General features: G+C 40.7%; 3 protein-coding genes across 6 annotated transcripts in view; 2 read left to right on the top strand and 1 right to left on the bottom strand.

Moving 5' to 3' along the window:
• Barc (RRM1_TatSF1_like and RRM2_TatSF1_like domain-containing protein barc) overlaps positions 1 to 2,892 on the top strand; it is a 25,890-nt gene extending 22,998 nt beyond the window's left edge. For all 3 annotated transcript variants that reach the window (XM_070657463.1, XM_070657462.1, XM_070657464.1), the window contains 3 exons: positions 421 to 607; positions 1,966 to 2,102; positions 2,490 to 2,892. In XM_070657463.1, coding sequence (XP_070513564.1) covers positions 421 to 607; positions 1,966 to 2,102; positions 2,490 to 2,565 — 400 coding nt within the window. In that variant the 3' untranslated portion in view covers positions 2,566 to 2,892. The remainder of the gene's footprint in view (positions 1 to 420; positions 608 to 1,965; positions 2,103 to 2,489) is intronic.
• A 1,316-nt stretch (positions 2,893 to 4,208) lies between these two features.
• On the bottom strand, positions 4,209 to 6,533 carry LOC139103096 (uncharacterized). Its single transcript, XM_070657461.1, has 2 exons — positions 6,104 to 6,533; positions 4,209 to 5,752 (listed from the first exon to the last, which is right to left on the bottom strand). Exons 1-2 carry the CDS (start codon positions 6,209 to 6,211, stop codon positions 4,439 to 4,441), a joined length of 1,422 nt encoding a protein of 473 aa, XP_070513562.1. The 5' UTR covers positions 6,212 to 6,533; the 3' UTR covers positions 4,209 to 4,438.
• A 35-nt stretch (positions 6,534 to 6,568) lies between these two features.
• The window catches only part of Vg (transcription factor vestigial), a 41,522-nt gene continuing 29,259 nt past the window's right edge, over positions 6,569 to 18,831 (top strand). Inside the window, exons 1-2 of one of the 2 annotated variants that reach the window (XM_070657470.1) lie at positions 6,569 to 8,737; positions 9,348 to 9,748. In XM_070657470.1, coding sequence (XP_070513571.1) covers positions 9,548 to 9,748 — 201 coding nt within the window. In that variant the 5' untranslated portion in view covers positions 6,569 to 8,737; positions 9,348 to 9,547. The remainder of the gene's footprint in view (positions 8,738 to 9,347; positions 9,749 to 18,831) is intronic. The other variant, XM_070657472.1, reaches the window with a different exon arrangement.

Here is an 18,831-nt window from a genome sequence, read left to right on the forward strand (position 1 = left end):
TCATCGGTATAATTTTCCCGAGCGATTCTGAGAAGACGAGAGCCGGGATCTACCGATTGCTGCGACTGTTTCTCGCAATTTTTCACGCGCCCGTCCTCGATTATGCGACTCGGCGCCGGCAATTTGTGCTGTATCAGCAACGTTTGTCGGCATCTTTGATCTCTGGGAGATGTCATTTCCAATAACGATAACGACGTGATATCGCGCGACGAATCGGGACATGTTAAATGCTATATCAGTTCGCTGATTTCTTTGTAAGGAAGAACGATCGTTGAGGATAAATCATTAATAGTTTTGAATCACATAGTTGTCGACCAAAATTTATATATGCAGAACTGAACCTTTTCAGAGTAGAATATTTACGATCTGAACGTTATTATCGTTCCTTCTCATCATTTCTGCGTTATTACTTCTTGGCAGATTGTTCGACTGGCGACCGGAGCGCATGCGGGGTGAACCGCTGAAATGCGAAAGGGTCGTTATTATAAAGAACCTATTCAAACCGGAGGATTTCGACAGGGAAGTCCAGCTGCTCTTGGAATACCAGCAGGATATTCGATCCGAGTGCCTGAAATGCGGCGACGTCAGGAAAGTTGTCATCTATGACGTGAGTCTTTACCTCCCACTCATTTCTTTACGTATATTATTTAATAAATATCACGTTATTTCCGTTTTCGGGAATATGAGTAATAATTAATTTTGATCATAATTTTTTGTGTTGATAATTGAGATCTTGCTGCAAATTTATACATAATGTTTCGACGGTGAAATTGCCGGTTCTTTTTCGAATCGAAAGCGATCGGTTCTTTTCCGAGAGTCGTATTTTTAGCGACTAAACTTCGCGAAATAAGCAAGTGAGAAAACACTTTCAAAAGGGGATGCCCTTAACCCCCATAAATTAAAGAGAGGCAAGACACTCCCAGTCTTTGAACCTCAGCCGTGAAACTATTCAGTGTCAAGCGCATTCCACAGGAACGACGTGTTTCCGTTTTTTTTTTTTTGCCGATTTTTACGTCTATTTTGTTATCTAGGACTTTAGGCGTTTATGATTTATGCTGTTTGCCATAATACACATTCTAACTTCTTATTAATATTTTTTTTTAGCAATATTTATTGTGAAAAATATTATTTTTGTTTCTAATTAATCGGACAGCAATGAAATGTTTAAAAATATATAATTAGTTTTTTTTTTGTGACTGAATTTTTTTTTTGGTCAATTTTCTCGCAACAAAATTCTGTAAAACTTAATGTAATCTCATTTCACTGCACCTCTTTATTATCTCGGCCGTAAAGTGAAGAATAACATCGGCTCTAAAAGCCACGCACGGAATTTCATGTTCCGCCACCTAATTTACCATAAGCATCTCGTTGTCATTTTTTCTCACCCTTCAGAGCATGTGTTACCGCCAGTATGTTTTCGGTGAATCATGACCATGCTGTCATACTCGTTGTGAAATACGGTTTGTTAAAACGGAAGATCAAAGGAACCTCGTTGTTCGCTGATAGTTTTACGGAAATTGAGAATACCCGCCATTCTTCCGTGAACGGGGAATATAATCTACTTACCTTAAATGCGGCTCTGCCATTTTTAATTATTAATATAGAACACAAAATTAATTTTTTTATGAATATTATGAGTTTTATTTTTGTTAAATTATTACGTGTAAAAACGTGCGAAGTAGCTAAAGAAGAAAGAAATTTACACAAAGTCAGAAAAATATAATATTGGCAATTTGGATCCTAAAGCAGCCAGTTGTTTGGCAAAAATGGAATTGAAGCAGTAAGTTTTAATCGAAGCCATAAGATTTTCAATTTTTATTTAATTTTATTTAATGTAATCTTTTTTTTCTTTTTTTTCTTTTTTTTTCTTTTTTTTGACGTTAATATATCGATTTAAGACACGATTCAATAGAATCGAAAGATTATTATCTGCATATTTTATCAACCATTCTGTACTTCTTTCAGCGACATCCTGAAGGAGTAGCGCAAGTCACATTCCGAGAGCCGGCAGAAGCTCAAGCTTGTGTGCAGCTTCTGAACGGCCGTTGGTTCAGCCAGAGAAAGATCTCGGCGGAGATCTGGGATGGCAAGACCAAGTACAAGTAAGTTGTTTCATTGCTGATTCCTGCTATACCGGCTTCAGCAACCATATACTATCGGTCGTTGTTGATGCAGGCATCCAGAATCAGAAATCCACACGTTTATCTTCTATATATCTTATATAAAAAATAGCATTTATTAAAAAATATATATTTATGACGATGTACAATTAATTTTTTTTTAAATATTTTGTTGAATGCTTATAATTTTTATTATTTATTTATTATCGTTGAAACTAAATATTTCTTGTACAATTTCAGTTATTTACTAGTTGCTGATAAAATCTTATAATTATTTGCAGATATTATTTATAATTAATTTATACAGTTTAAAATAAAAAAAAAAATTTAAAAAATGCAGTTTAATGTATCGAAATCGTTTTTTTTTAGAATTACAGAGACTGACGCGGAGATCGAGGCGCGACTGCAAAATTGGGATGAATATTTGGAGCAAGAAGACAAATAAAAAGAAAGGAACGAACAGAAGAAAGGACAAGAAACGAAGAATAGCAGCGATAAACAAAAAGTGCCGCAATGAGAGTGTAGTCTTTTACGATTAACAGAATTGTAATTATATTTTAAAGATTCTATTTTTTTTTCTTAAAAAACCCTCACTGTCATATTGCATTTGAATAATAAGCTTTTCTTTTGGACATTTCAATGTTCGGATGATTAATCGAGCCTGCAACAACGTGATTAAGTCGCTCGCAATTTACATGGCTGACTTGGCCCTACTGTTGTACTAGTAATATATTGTTAGTTGTTGCAACAATAAAGCCATCTCTGCGAGTAATCTTATTTTATTTTAGCCGCTTTCTGATAACATCGCAGTATAGATCTATATTAATTGTCTGATTAATCTTAAATCGGTATAACAAGGACGTACAAGATGACGTGTAACGAAAAAGATGAACAAATGTTAAAGATAAATTAAGAAAAAAAAAAAAAAAAAACGTTTGAGAAATTTAGGAAAATTAAAAGTGAATTTTAATAGCACAAGAAACTTCTATGTACACAACGTTTACTGTTATTTTTTAATATTTTTTGAAATAAATATAGTGAAAAAAAGGTAAGAACAAACCGTGGGAAGAAGAAAGAAAGAGAAATGGATTCTCTTGGAATTTCCTAATTTGCTATTTCGACGTTCCTGGCGAGCCACTTTCGTGGGACTCCACCGACGAGAGACTGTCGCAGTCCATCTATCAAAAAACGCGGTTTGCAGCATCCCTGGACCGCTGCGTTTTTTTTTTTTTTTTTGGATGTCTCTCAGACGAATCTTTCATCGAAGTAATTGTTTCGATCCGCGATGTAAACGCTACTTATCGGGGCGATTTTTAACCAGATTGTTTTGGATTTTTTTATTGAATATTACAAAATTATTCTGAATTAATTATTTGCAAGAAATGATTTATAGTTTATGTTAAATATTTAGATTTTTGAAATATGACATTTTAAATTGTCTTCTGTTCCTACATCATTTTTACGTTTTTCCACGGCCGTCAAGTAGTTAGGTAGCCGATCTTTTGGTTAGTGCGCACGTGTCGGAAAAGAATAATATCTCAAAGCGCGTGGGGTTTATTCGCCCAGTGTCTTTACATCTCGCTTCCTATTGTCCGCGGCATTTATTCGAACCGTGCCCCTCGCGATATCAGGAGGGGACGAAAGTACGAGTGGCGGCATATTTCAGTTGTCCCTCTCCATTCATGGTCCGGAAAGGGCAAGGGCAAGAGCGACTCCCCCCCGGCAATATCACTGACAAATTTAATGCTTGGCTATTAGATAGCGGGGGGGTTGCACCTCGCCCGCTTTCCCCTGTATCTGTCTATTGTTGCAGTGGCCACGTGCAGAATGACTGCACGTTCTTGATGCTTAGGCGAAAGTATTTAATCATCATGTTTTGAGACCCCTCGCGAAAAAAACGCGATGCTCTTGTCACGCTTGTCGAAACTTATTGGATTTTCACCCGTGGCTCGAACCTGCTAAGTAACACGCGAAATTCGATATCGTCTGGTGACATCGGATACGATTTGATACGGTCAAGTGTTTGTCGGATACCACCCTTCAGGCACAATAATTACTGATTTACTTTGCAAATAGTAAAAGAAATAACACAAGTCAATTAATATTTATTTTATGGAAATAGATTTTATTTATTTTTTAAATAATAGATTATTTTTCAAGTAAATTAACAAAAAATATTCATAAATTGCGTATTATTATTATTAATATTATTATTATTAAATATAATAAATATATAGCAAATATAATATAGTATTTTTTAAATATAAATTTTTTTTTTTTTTATGTATCAGACTATTTAGTTGCGGTGAGTTTTTTTTTTAATATTCTTCGGTTAGCTCTACTTCATCAGCATCTTCGGCTTCTCTTCTAAATCGGAAACCACCAGTTACGCCAACTGATGGAGAGACTCCGTGACCTCCTCGGCCTGGCTGAAGCTGGCCGTGACCTCTGATGAATCCGCTGTTACCAAAATTTCTTTCAGCTTGGATACCGATGTGCGGTTGCGCTCGTTGTCCGGGTACTTTGCTCACTCCTCCATAAATATCGGCGTTTCCGCGGCCGTTATTCATAATGTTACGATTAACATTAAGATCCCACGAAGGTTGTCGCATTGGTCCACTCAGAGGTTGCGATCCTTGAAAGCTTAGTGAAGTTCCTTGAGGTTCGGCTTCTCTTCTGAATCGAAAACCACCAGTTACGCCAATTGATGGAGAGACTCCGTGTCCTCCTCGGCCTGGCTGAAGCTGGCCGTGACCTCTGATGAATCCGCTGTTACCAAAATTTCTTTCAGCTTGGATACCGATGTGCGGTTGCGCTCGTTGTCCGGGTACTTTGCTCACTCCTCCATAAATATCGGCAGTTGTGCGGCCGTTATTCATAATGTTACGATTAACATTAAGATCCCACGAAGGTTGTCGCATTGGTCCACTCAGAGGTTGCGATCCTTGAAAGCTTAGTGAAGTTCCTTGAGGTTCGGCTTCTCTTCTGAATCGAAAACCACCAGTTACGCCAATTGATGGAGAGACTCCGTGTCCTCCTCGGCCTGGCTGAAGCTGGCCGTGACCTCTGATGAATCCGCTGTTACCAAAATTTCTTTCAGCTTGAATACCGATGTGCGGTTGCGCTCGTTGTCCGGGTACTTTGCTCACTCCTCCATAAATATCGGCGTTTCCGCGGCCGTTACTCATGATATTACGATTAACATTAAGATCCCACGAAGGTTGTCGCATTGGTCCACTCAGAGGTTGCGATCCTTGAAAGCTTAGTGAAGTTCTTTGAGGTTCGGCCTCTCTTCTGAATCGGAAACCACCAGTTACGCCAACTGATGGAGAGACTCTGTGACCTCCTTGGCCTGGCTGAAGCTGGCCGTGACCTCTGATGAATCCGTTGTTACCAAAGTTTCTTTCAGCTTGAATACCGATATGCGGTTGCGTTCGTTGTCCAGGTACTTTGCTCACTCCTCCATAAACATCAACGTTTGTTCGGCCTTTGTTAAAGACATTGGCTCTGGCGTTAACGTCCCAGGTCGGCTGACGATGCGAACCAGTCAGAAGCTGCCCTCTTTGAATCGATATTGAACCTCTTTCCGGCTGTTCATGTTTTATGTTAGTTTGGCGACGAAAACGTGGTTCCTTAAAAAAAAATTAATATTTTTGAATATATAATTTTTCTACATGTACCTATAAATAAAAATAATTATTTGAACTATTTTAATTATCATGTTTATACACTGAGAAAAAAAATAATTTAATCTAAAAAAATATATAGTTGAATACGTTCAAACAAATAAATTATTTAAAGTAAGCAAAAATATATTTGAATTAATAAAATATATTAAAATATACAATATATTTTACTAATGTAAATGTATTTTTGCTCACTTTAAATAAACATTTGTTTGGACGTATGCAACTAAATTTTTTTTTCAGTGTAGTTTTTTGTAAATTAATAAATTCTTAACGTAAATATTAATAATTACTTACGTGTAATGAAAGAACCAGATCGTCTGATTGTGACTGTATGTTCGCCAAGTTAGCACTCGTATATGCTACCGCACAAGACAAAGCCAGCACAAAAACTAACAGCTTCATGATGACTATTTCTTTGTAAAAGCAAGATATGTTTTCACTTGAAGTGTGAAACTGCTTTTGATGCCTGTTCGTCTTACTTCGAATGCTTATATACTAATCTCAAATTCCCGGGGATGTACTCGTTTGGTCCCGTTGCGTCACTTCTCGCTTTAAGTAATTCCCCGTGGTAGATTAAACGTGCCAGTCAATTTAGCTCACGCGACATTCACTCGCGTCGGGGATTCCTCGTGTAGAAAATAACACTTTCACTACTTCTGAACGTATTTTCCTCATGTTTTAAGCTGCGGTAGCTGCACAGGCATGCACAGTGATAAGATTAATATCCTCTTTGTTAAACTTTTCTTAGACACATACGACGTAAATTAAATGAAACGTATAGTTATATACATTTTATTTAATTTTTTTTATATAAATAATTTATTAATATTAATAACAATAATTTAATAAATTATTCCTATTGAAAATATTACATTGATTACGTATGACCATATTCACAATTTATGACTTTGCATTTTTGTTTGAAAAAATATTTTTACGGTATCATTGATTTCATTTTTATTTTGTTTTTGAAATATCTGTACTTCTATTTAATTATATTTTTTTTACGACAGTCATTAATCTTTAAAAGAAACCATTAAAATTTGAAAGCGGCATTATTTTTAATTGCTTATTTATTATTATTATGTTGCGAATAAAATAGAAAATATTCAAAGATAAATAAATTGCATTCATATCTATGTCTTTAACACAATAAAAATTTGATACATAAAAACAAACGTTATCATTATAAATGTGAAATCATGTAAATACCCGTTTACACATATATTAGCATAGTTACGAGATAACGATGAGGAAAGTAAATGAATGATACGCTTTACGTAACTGATACGGAGAGTTCACAGAAAAGTGTCACGAAAAATGGGAATTCCTCATTTTGTCTCGCATTGAACGCTGTTGTTGTCTGTGTCTGTATCTGTAAGGTAAAAATATTTTTGAAAACGTACCATTTTTTTTTAAAGAATATTTACACGTACCTAATTAATATAAAATTATTAATTTATTAAATACGATAGCAAATATGATTAAAACAACGGTCTAAGTCAAATGTATGTACTGTTAATGTTTTTTTAACTTTATCAATCTTTTTATTCTTTATTCTAGGAATTGCAAAGTGATTATTTAATATAGTAATAATGATTAAATAAAAAGATAGCTGAATAACATTTAATTGTGAATTTAAAAATAGTGTTAAAAATAAGCAAAGCTTCAAGTCTCATTTATTTTAAAAATTTTGTCAGAATTATGTTGATAAGATAAAGCTACAAATCGTTCGATCGGTCTCGCTTGAAAATGCGATTTCTACGGCACAACATTTTCTCAGAAGTTCTGCCTTGAAGACGCCATCTTCTTCACCCTATTTCTTCTTTCTCTCCCTCTTCCCTTTTCACCACGGCAAATTAAGCTTCCCAAAACACCGCGAAACTGTTAATTAAGACTCATTATGCGCGCTGCGGGGGATGGTTGCCCGGAATAGGAGGAAGGCCATAGCGGAGGATGAAGACCACGAAGAAGCCGGAGGGTGGAAGGGCGGCAGAGAGCGGGGTAGGTCTAGGCGGGGGTGGTTTTACCCAAGAACGAACTTCTTAATACCACAGCTGCAGTCGGGTTCATTGTGGGATCAATACGGGGAGAGCTCGTGGTAGTGGCAGACCAAGTGCGATTGGCCCTGACGATCAGGCACGGCGATTGGCCGATGTTGGTACTGCCAGGAGGCGGATCCTGTTGCCGCGGTCTCAACATGTTGGGGTGGAGGTATAGGGAAAGAGAATACCAGAGTCAGCCGCTCGGCTCGAAAACGACGGCGACGGGGACGGCTTTAGAAAAAGACAGCGAGAGGTTCTATGGAGAGAGGGTGACACACGGTGTCGCGTCCGGGGGGTTTCAGTCTGTGTTCACCCATGAGAGACACTTCACCATCGGTGACACGCTCCGCTTCTCCACGTTGCGAGGGTGAGAACTCGCTTTTCGTTCGCCAACTGGTTATTTTTTTTTATATTCAAGAAAACCGCCTGACTTTTACATTAAACTGAACGTGTTGGATAATTGAATCATCGTAATTTTACCGCTAACGAAAACATGTCATTGAAAACATGTTGAATTGTAAAAAAAAGAAATAGATAATAATTTGAATGAAACTCGACATTTGACTCATGAGACGAAGTGATGAGGACGGTGACAGCAATTGCTAATTAAGTGAAGTGCATATCAAGTGTTAGCGAGGGAGAAAAGTTCAATAGTTTTGCCCGAGACGGTAAGCTCCATCAACGAACTGCAAATTGTGAACAATTTAAATTAGTTGAATTGAAATCTATGGAGTTCCACTGTGCGCGTTGTAGCAAGTGATCGATGTACCATTGAAATTAGAAAGTTCTTAAGGGAAATATTTGAGAAAAAAGTTTTTGGAAGAAGGAAAATGTTACGAAAACTTATTACTGGAAGAAATATTAAAAAAGAATGTTTTAGAAAGTAAGATAGTAAAAGTAAAGAAGATCTTCACGTGTCTTGTTTATTTTTCGTATAATTTTGCGTTCAAGATATGTTTGACACTCAATAAATCTTGTTGACAATAATTGAAAAATTTGGTTTAAATCGACTCATTGATCAAAGAAAGATCAAAAGAAACGACTGGTTCGTTCAATGTTTGTTTATTTTATCTCTCGCAAAAAGTTATATAATTTTATGAGTCGCTGCAGTTCAATACTTTTTGAAAAAGATTTATTCTTTGCCACATTATTTATTACGTATTATATTTTGCTGTAAAATAATTATTATTGCATCTAAACGAGACTGACAAGAGAATTTTATGTAATTTACCAGCAGATGTCTTATCTATCGTAATTATTTCTTTTATTTTCCTCGCAAAAAACGAAAGCGTTTGCAATTATATAATATTAAAAAATCAAACATTTTTTACTGACGATATCTTTCATAAAATTAATATAAACGTTTATACGAATGACAAGCCATTCAATTTTTTATAAACAGTATTGACCACGTCGTTTATTTAACATTAAAGTAAAGAAAAGCTGTTTGACAATAACGCATTAAACTACCTCGCTGTTATCGTACGTTACAGCATGGACCATTATCCCTAGTGACGATCGGACTCTAGTGACTCTATGTGCGGATGATTTCGAACGTTTGATCCGACCGCGGCGCGAGCCATCGTCGGAATTGGAGGACCAGTTCAAGAGTGGTGTTGCTCGAAAGGGTGGTGCGACGTTCGGGTACGCAAGTCTGCAGGCCAGCTCTGGGGTGTCGGGCCCGGGCGGGGTGATGAGCTGCTCCGATGTGATGTATCAATATTATCCTTACCTCTACCAGACCCATCGGCCACCGCCGCCGCATCCGACACACCCCCATGCGGCCCCGCACAGCCACCCTCACGCTAATCCGCACGCGGCCCACCACAGTCCAGCCAGACCGGCTCCCTTTCAACCCTTCCCGGCGGCCACGGCGACGCATCAGTATGACAGGGTAAGTCGATCTTTCTTTTCAATAATATTTTATAAACGTTAATGCTGTTATCGGAAGCTATATTAATTTTTAAGAACGGAGAAAACCGAAATTTTTAATTCGATAGAATTTTTTAACGAGAGTTATATTTCAAAATTCCAAAATTGAGCATTTGAAAGAAAATGAGTTGATTATATTTTTATTACGCTCCCTAATTAATTTATTAGCTTAATGACGCCGCGATACTATCTGTCGCTAATAGATAAAGTAACAGATTGTGCGAAAGCGCTAATAAAATGCGCTACGACACCCAACTTTCAGAGGTGGTCCATTCACACATTTTTATAACCCTATTTTTGATTTCCTGGCTCTGGTACTTAAAATGCTTGGAGCAATTAAAAGCAGACCCACGCTAGTCATTAAGTTAGGCGTTTGGTTAAAAAAAAAAAATCGCAGTTATCTATCAGTTTTGCTCGTATTTTACATCGACTGTTTGCGTTTTTACGGTGAATAAATTTTCTTTACTATCGTAATAAATTGTGTCAAAAAATGACTATATTCAGCAAAATATCGCATTGAATCTTTATTCAGTTTATTATAAAATAAAATTTATTTATAGAAGTTCGTATTGAATTATATAACAAAAGATTAACATTAATTTGATATTTTGTATTCGGTTTATATAAATTTTTTTATTTTATTAGAAATTCTTTTACTGAAACTTAAATTATAATTAAAATACAATTAAAAATAATTCTTTAGGCTTCAAAATGTAGTCCTTAAATTTGTTTGTTTCGCGTTTAAGGTTACCAATTTTAGATTCCTTCTTTACGTATGGAATCTTCCGAGTTGTCGAATAACAAGTAGTCCCCTCGAATCACTCTATTCTCCATTTCTCAGTTCCTTTCGAGTGTTGCCTAGTGTCCCTTCTTAGAATTCGACAAACACCGCCGACGGAACAATATATCGCTCGCGCGTCTTGAAATAGTTGAGATGGCAAGAAGGAAGAAGTTTTCGCGAGTAACGCGTGGAATCGCTTATGCATCATTTTAATTTGTCTGCCGGGAGGTCAGGCGTGCTCCTGCCCTTGCTGAGCACCCATCCGTGCACCGTGGGGTGTCGAGCACCGTCTTTCCCGGGCCCGGTGGGAAAGTAATGCTCCTTTTTTCCAGCGGCAGCCTTGCTTAGGTAATATTAAACCGCTTGTAACTAGTGATGCGCACCGGGAATATTCTTGAGAGCACATTCTCAGGAAACGAAAACATTCCGAGGAGCAGAATACTGTGAGAGAATCCTAAAAACAATATCTTGTAAATACTATCTAACAATTTGTTTTAAAAATATTGTTTCAAAGTAAATAGACGAACTTTCGCAGGTATTTTTAAAGGTGTGTATACATTTCGTTCAATAAATGTATATGCATTTCTACAATATAAATTACTGCTTCGTGGAATTAAAAAGAAAAGAAAATTGCAGGAGACAAAAAAGAAAAAAGATAGGAAGGCCGCGATTAAATTTTTTAAATTTTTATGTGACATTATTATGTCATTTATTTAGCGGTTAATTTAAAAACTATGATTAAAAATTTGAGGATAATGTATGTATTAGGTAGTTATATTTTGGTATCTCTCGTTTTATCTCGATATGTAAATGAAGGCCGCTAAAATTTATCGACTGGAATACGAGAAGAGAAAAGAAAAGAATAAGCTGCCTTCTAAAAAGTAGAAGTTTCTCAGGGCCTTACAAAATCAAAGGTTTTTGTGGATTATGGAATAAGTACTAATATAAATTTTTTGACGTATCGATGTAACATGTTCTTTAATTAAAAACCCGTAGACTTTTTTTTTTATTTTTCTGTTATACATATTTATTTAAAAGTATACATTTTCTTAAATCAGAAGTTTATTTAACATTTAACTTTGAATAAACAAAAATGTGTGCAATTAAACAAGCCTTCTCTCTCTCGCTTCAAGACGCACAGCCGTAAAGTATCACTGGCCCATTTATCTATCAATCTCCCAGAGACACTGTAGAAACGTGAACGTCTCTTTTCTTTTCTCTCTCTTTTCCGCTCCCCGATTGCGAGATAACATCCGGCAAAAGCGTTAAACGCGCGATACGAGCAAAGAGGAGCAAAGGAAGGAAAGCCGATCCCGACGGTTGGACAGGTTTCCTCCGCGAGGGGGTTCCCCTGAGGGATGCGAGAGGATCCCGCGGATTCTCTGGTTCATATTCTCGGAGTCTGGATAGCTGACGCGGCCACGCGGCGCGGCGCGGCGCGGCGACACGAATTTACTTTTATTTAAATCTCTCTTCTTCCTTTTATTTAAGGCCCCGAGCAACCGGGAGGAGCGTCGCTCATTTTGTTCCTTTGCCGGCCTCTGCTTTCTGTCCCCCGTCCTCTGAATTAATAGCCGCGCTAGTGTTTTTCGCTGCGCGTCGACCGCGCAGCATCCCGCGCGTGCACCAACGTGACGCGCGTTAAAAATGCACGTCGTTTTCTCACGAGACGCTCCGAAACCGCCGTGCTTTATCGTCTCCGCTCTCACACGGCCGCGCGAAAACGAATGCTCGCGACACAGCCGACCGCGTTCGCGAAGAATGATGCACGAGGCGTCGCGGAAACTACGCAATTCTCTCAAAGACATTAAGCCGGGCCGAGAAATATTTCCGGGACTTGAATATCGCAGCAGCATCTTCAGATTTATCGTTTAATCAAGAGGAAAAAAAAAAAAACAATTAGTGATTATCTTATTTTTTTCTTAGTTACTTTATTCTTTGAAATAAAACAAAATATTTTATTTTCGTCTGGTATCATTTTGCATAATGCGAGATTTGTAAAAAAATTAGACGACGGAAGGAAGTCCAGTGACCGAAGCGCGTACAATTAATCGGAAAAAAACACGTGTATATACCGATTTCCGGAGAGATTCGTAAGAACCCGTCTATCCTTCGTTAGTTCTTGTTACCTGACGAATGCTTCTTCGATGTTCGACAGGCACGCATGTGTCTTGCGACATTTGTGTGGTTAGACGATTAACGATAATAGGGCTAACAAATGTTTAAAAAATTTTAGACAACATTCTTATTCGTGTTACTTTCACGAAATTCGCAATGCGAAAGATTTCGGACTCAAAGATCTCGAAGGCATTTGGTATCTGAGGAACTCAATCCCCAAGGGGACGAGGATTCAAGGTATCCAGAACTCAAGACGTGGATTACAAGCTATTAGAATTCAAAGCGTTCAGAATCTGGGGCATTTAGACACACGGGGTACCTCGAGCTGGCGCAATTCGTAGTCGCATTCGTAGACTTCCGGCCACCGGCCGGGGCCGGGACCGAAACAACATCGTTAAGTGTCGCGTTAATCGAATCTCGCGTATAATTACCCAGTTCTCTTTCTCGAGGTCTCCCTGGCGACGTTAATAAGCCACCGGGCGCCTTCCTCACGAAACTGGCGGCGATTGAGAAAGAGAAAAATAGAGCGAGTGAGAGAAAGAGAAAAAGAGAGAGGGGGGGGGAGGGGGCGAAGGCGAGATAGAGTGAGGAAGGCAGAGTGGTCGTAAAAGCGCATTTTTCTCGGGTATCTGGCCGATTAATGAACCGATGTCGTCGCCAAGACCACCCCGAAGGATACGCGTACGGGACGTGCATCCCTCGCGAGATAGACCGACAGCGGAGTCCAGGACTATAATACCTAGCCTATAACCAGCTCCTGTCCGTCCTCCTAGCAGCAGGTCTCAAACGGGCCGCACCTTTACCTGGCCAAGTTTTACGATCGTCGCGCCGAGGTGGCGATGTGTCCTCGTGTTATCGTCCCGGCGGGATCTGTTCTGGCTAAAGCAGGCTCCCGCCATGGCTCCTTTTATTATATTTCTCTTCCCTCCGTTTCCCGCGCGTTTCTCTTCCACCGACCGGCACCGTGCCTCTCCTCGCGATTAACGAAGGACGCAACTACTTTGCGATCCATAATCGGCGCGTTCATCAATCTGACCGGTGCTCCAGAGAGGAAACGTTTCTACTTTGTTTTCGTTAAATTTTTTACACGCGAAAAAATTAAAGTCACGAGCAATTAGAAGCGAATGTTCGATCTTTACTTCAACCTCGATACTTGGAGCTTTTCTCTAAAATCTAGGATTTTACGCGTTACATTCTGATGATTATGGCTGTCGACGCTGTTTCTTCCATAAAACAATTAATTACGAGGTTACTGCCGATCTACTTTCCAACGGGCCGCCAATACATCGTCGATCCTTCGTAATGTTGATATCGCGTTTCAGGCTTCGGCATTCCCGTCGCGTCGTATTAGGAGAGATCGACTACTACCGGCCGGTAATTTGTTGTTCTCGCTTCGCCAGAATAAATTTTCACCGGGACTAGTTTCTCGGCCAGCGCCATCCCTTGCGCGCGAGACCTTTCGCCTGCCGTCTCTTTGCATTCCACCTATGAGATCACTGTCGCAAACGCTTGTACAACCTGTCACGGAAAATCGCGGTAGAATGCGACGTCGATTTCTAAAATTGCGGAACGACAATCCCGGCAGCCGAGTGGAACTCGACCTGTTGATCGCGAAACGGGAAGCCGACGGTTGGCTCCATGAAATTCCACGAGGTCGTAATGAACCGAAGAAACGAATTTACAATCCGTGTGTTTCGAATCGGCCATGAATAAAGATCGCGCGTATTAATGAGGAAGGAAAGTGTGACGGGAGCGATTATGCAACCTGATATATTAGCACCGTTTGAGATTCCGGCAGGAAGTTATATGTGTATATTTTTTTCATTTTTTTATGAACCAGAATTTATTATTAATCTTTGTGTCTATCAAACTGTTTAAATTTTGATTGCACCTCCACCGTCCTCGTTACCGGCTCCCAGGCATTCCCTTCGCGTTTCCTGGATCTCAGGATTCGTGCCCTACGCCATTGCACGAGTCACGCAGAAAATTCGCCCATAAAGCCGCGCGGAACGATCGTGCGCCCGTAAAAGAAAGAAGAAGCAAGGCGAGCGGTACATTTGAACGTTCCCCGCACGGCCCACGGTGTATATCGGGAGTTCCCAGAGAGGCACGCAAGACCTTACGCTACGTCTTTACTTAACCCCTTGACCATGCGATGAACAACATTTTTCCGACGCGGCCGAGCGTAGGGAGCTCTCCCCGTGCGAATCGCTTCCGACATTCGCCGGCGCGGTCACGCGAGTACTTGGTACCGACGCGGCGTCTTGATATCTCGCTTACGGTGCCCGCAGCGTGGTTGGAGAAGGAAAAACGAATTAATTATGATCAATCCGCGCCGATGGAAGTACGCGTCGTAAAAGCCAGCTGGGCCCGTCCGGCTGACCCTGTCGAAGTCGAAGAGAAGCTGTTACTGTATTAGCTATGAGCTACGATTGCCGTCCCCGTCGTGCTCGACCGAGCAGGGAGCATCGACACCGTCGAAATCTATTCTTCTAGCTGCCTTTTTTTTCGGGGTTTTTTTGTCATTATCGCAAAAATCAATGCCAATATTATTAAATTTAATTTCGAGAAAAAAATTAATTGCCGGGCTAGTTTGGATTATTAATTAATAAAGTGGCATAAATCGCTCGTAACGTTTCAAATTTTTCTAGTTCATTTACGTTTCGATTCGTCGATGATTTCGATTTTACAAGCGCGACTTTCGGCAACTTTACTTTTCGACATCTCACGCTCATTTTAGGCTTGCTTCAAGGTGTACGGATCTCAGGTACGTCAAGTGGCTAATAAACCGCGGTGTCGATGGACGTTTCGATGTGTACGTTTGCTCTTTAGGTAGGTGAACCTTGGCAGCTCATGCCGGCGGTCCGTGCGCGGACTTTTCCTCCGCGGCACGCCAATGTATGAAGGGATAAAAGGAAAGAAAAATTCGAAATAAAAGACACACGACGGTAATATCGGGAGACGTTCGCCATGACGACGATGATACTTCAGACCGGTACAGCAACGGCATCCTCGGTCGCGGTAGGATCAAACGGTGCGGTACGGATAGAAGGAGAGTCATAAGTAGGGGTGTTGCGAGGTCTCGATAAATTCAGGATCTGGAAGTTCAAGTCGCTGACTTTTTTATCGCCACTTAAACGGGAAAATGGTGCTTCTGCCAGTCTCCCAGTGAACGGGCCTGACCCCGTACGAGCACACGTTACGTAATAAATATTATTTTATCGTTTGTCTACTTCCAGAGGATTTCGCTTTCCTGCGAATTCTTTTTCTTACTGACGCTGTAGGGGTAAACGGGTTTCTCGAATAGATCCTTAACGGACGGTACGCGGTGACGCGTGAGAAGAAATACTTTTATCTATAACAGATAACGCGCTTTGAGGTTTATTAATTAGCGGCGGTCTAATTAATTCTCCCGCGTATGAAGGAAAAATTATTTTTAATTTTATAAACTGAACACGTTCCGCCTGCCGTGGGCATCTATTGTTTTCGCGCGGTGTCTGTCGGCGAACGCGCGAAAGTGTCCAACGATTTAATCTAGTTTCGCGATATAGAACGTTATCCTTCGCGGCGACGGTGGTCAGTGTCGCAGTGGCACAGCCGCTGCTAAAAAGGGACGCGCAAAACTTTCACCGAATCGTCGCGAAATCGAGGTGAACTTGCCTTACCGGTTTAAACGAAAAAATTAATACGTGACCCGGCGGCAGCGGCGATCGGCGACCGCGTGGCTGAGATAAAACGGCGTCCCGGTATCGGGGATCGGGTGCCACGAGTGCCAGGTAAAGACAACACACACCGGTGGACAATCATCGGGCAAAAAGCGATCGGCCGCTTCTGGTATAAGGCCTGAAACGACTGCCCAAAGACCGGAATGGTGATGATTCTGTCGTAACCACCCCGCGAATACTGTCCGTTTCCCGGAATACAGACATTCCTCACTCTGATTTGTGGCGCATTCAGACATAATGATTTTTAAATCGTACCAGAGAACAATCATTTCCGTTCGCGCAACACTTGCATTCAATATTAACAAATTTTTATACCGGTGACAGTCATTAATGGCGCGATACAAAGTACCGGTGTAGGGCAGTTATATCGAAATTTTTTTATTTTTTTTAGTTTTTAATCTTCGTCTGAGATAACTATAGTTATCGATTGAATTATCTATGTGTATTAACGAATGAGAATAATATTTAAAAGCGGACAGGAGACGGAAGAGAAGGAAGTGTCGCGCGGCAGCCGTTTCTTTTGTGCCGTCTATCAGAGTGGTGCCTTCTTCGTCAAAGAGCGCGGATGCGTTTCTGCTCGAGGCGGTTGCATTGAATTGCAGATCGCGCGCGGACAGATGGACGTTCGTCCATGGACGAACTCGCGGACGCTCGTTGCGACAGCAAAAAAAAAACCCATCCAGAGACCCTGGAAATCTTTCGATCTCGCGTCGTATCCTCGTAACCTCGATTCCGCGACAGTTTGCATCCTTGGGTTCTAGGATTTCTAGATGCCTTGAGTAAAAAAAAAAAAAAAAGAAAAAATGAGGAATAAATAAATATCGAGGAACGGAAGGATTGCGAGGACAAATCGTCTGTCTTGATTTTTATAAAATTACGATCAAATTTCGACCTTGCCATTTTCGCGAGACGCGGGGAACTTGAAGTCCTTATCTCGCGAGATCGGTTCATCGGAGTGAAGAATCGGTGGCGATCGAATCTTTCGGAAGGAAAAAATCTCGCGTCAGATATCGGCCCGCCCGTCGTTAGTCACGTGCGTCGCGCGGTGCGACCATTTGTCTTTGTTCACTTTGCGCACCCGGTGTCCGAGAAAATGCCCGCGCGTCTATTTGTTACGAAGCCGAAGCCACAAATCACGTCGCTGCACCTCCGCGTGTCCTCGTATCCGCGAGCACTGCCTCGCCCGCGGCTCCGCGACTACTCCCGAGTATATTTAAACGCAATTACGACAAGCGACCGCCCGGTAATCCCGCCGAAACACGCATCCCCGCGAGATTAACTGCTACGAACGCCGGGCGGGCCAGGAGTCTGGAATTCAGACGCCGGGTATCTCTGTGAGCACGTTATTATAACTGAAAGCGCGATTCGTGATTTAATCCCGCGCGCTTAAAACGAAACTGTAACATCGTCGTCTGTGTATCTTTAAACTTTAAAGATCTAAAGATTCGGGAAATCGGAAGTCTCTCCGTACCTTTACAGGTCTAAAAAATTATTTGTAATAATAATAATAATAATTTAGATAATATATTATTAAGATTTTTCCGAACTTGCAAGTAGTGTAGCGTTAAGCGTATCCGACGGCGTCTGGAAGACGAAACGGTGATATTAAAAATTCGAACGATCGGTTACATCGATTATTGATAGCATCTCGGATCGTGAATTAATTGCGTTGAGCAGATGCGGTTGAGACGTATACTTGTGACATCGATAGTTTCGACGATGGCCCCGTCGCGTTTTTCCGGTTGGCGATTCGCGCGGTTTTAAGTTAATAAATGCTGCTAATTCCTCATCTCTATCGGAAGAAACGAGCCGCGAGTATGCGAGGTAAGTGGCGAATTAATAAACGCCGCCGCCGCCGCCGACTCGGCTTCGAAAGACCGGACTTGGAATATCCGAGCCGTCGACTTTGTCGCCGTTGTCGGAATACGAGAGCTCGGACTTCTGCAGTAGCTGGCGATAAGGCTCCATTACTGAAATACCAGCTGTTTAACCCCGCGGAACTCTCTCACCCCGCCTGAGGATTTCTCCCTTTTACTTCTCTCGATGCCGCCCGCCTGTGTCGGCGAGTTGTCTATTTTCGCTCGCCGACGAACTCCGTTTCTCCTCTCCCTTTCGAGGTGGGCAATTTCATTTAACAGGATGCTAATGTGATTGCGTTAACTCGCGAGCCGCATTTGGGAAACTAATATACATCGTGTCGCATGGGAAAGACGAGAAAGGTACTCTTCTCGAGAGTTTCGGACGTGATTCTTGTTGACTCGGAGATCTAGATGAGAATACTGACGGTAACTTCTCCACATTTGTGGATTTTTGAGCATTTTGTGCCATAAATTTTTGTGTTCTTGACTTCAGATCTTTGGTCACCTGCTTTATTAAATAAAGCAATAATAACAGAAATTCTCGATTCGATTCTTCGTCGAT

Source organism: Cardiocondyla obscurior, linkage group LG06 (assembly GCF_019399895.1).
Source record: "Cardiocondyla obscurior isolate alpha-2009 linkage group LG06, Cobs3.1, whole genome shotgun sequence".
Classification (NCBI taxonomy): Eukaryota; Metazoa; Arthropoda; class Insecta; order Hymenoptera; family Formicidae; genus Cardiocondyla; species Cardiocondyla obscurior.

What these genes read in the sequence shown, in the direction of transcription:
- LOC139103096 (XM_070657461.1), bottom strand. Translation starts at nt 6,211, where the DNA reads ATGAAGCTGTTAGTTTTTGTGCTGGCTTTGTCTTGTGCGGTAGCATAT. An exon ending in ATCTGGTTCTTTCATTACAC is followed by an intron (nt 5,753 to 6,103) that starts GTAAGTAATTAT and finishes TTTTTTTTTAAG; the next exon opens with GAACCACGTTTTCGTCGCCA.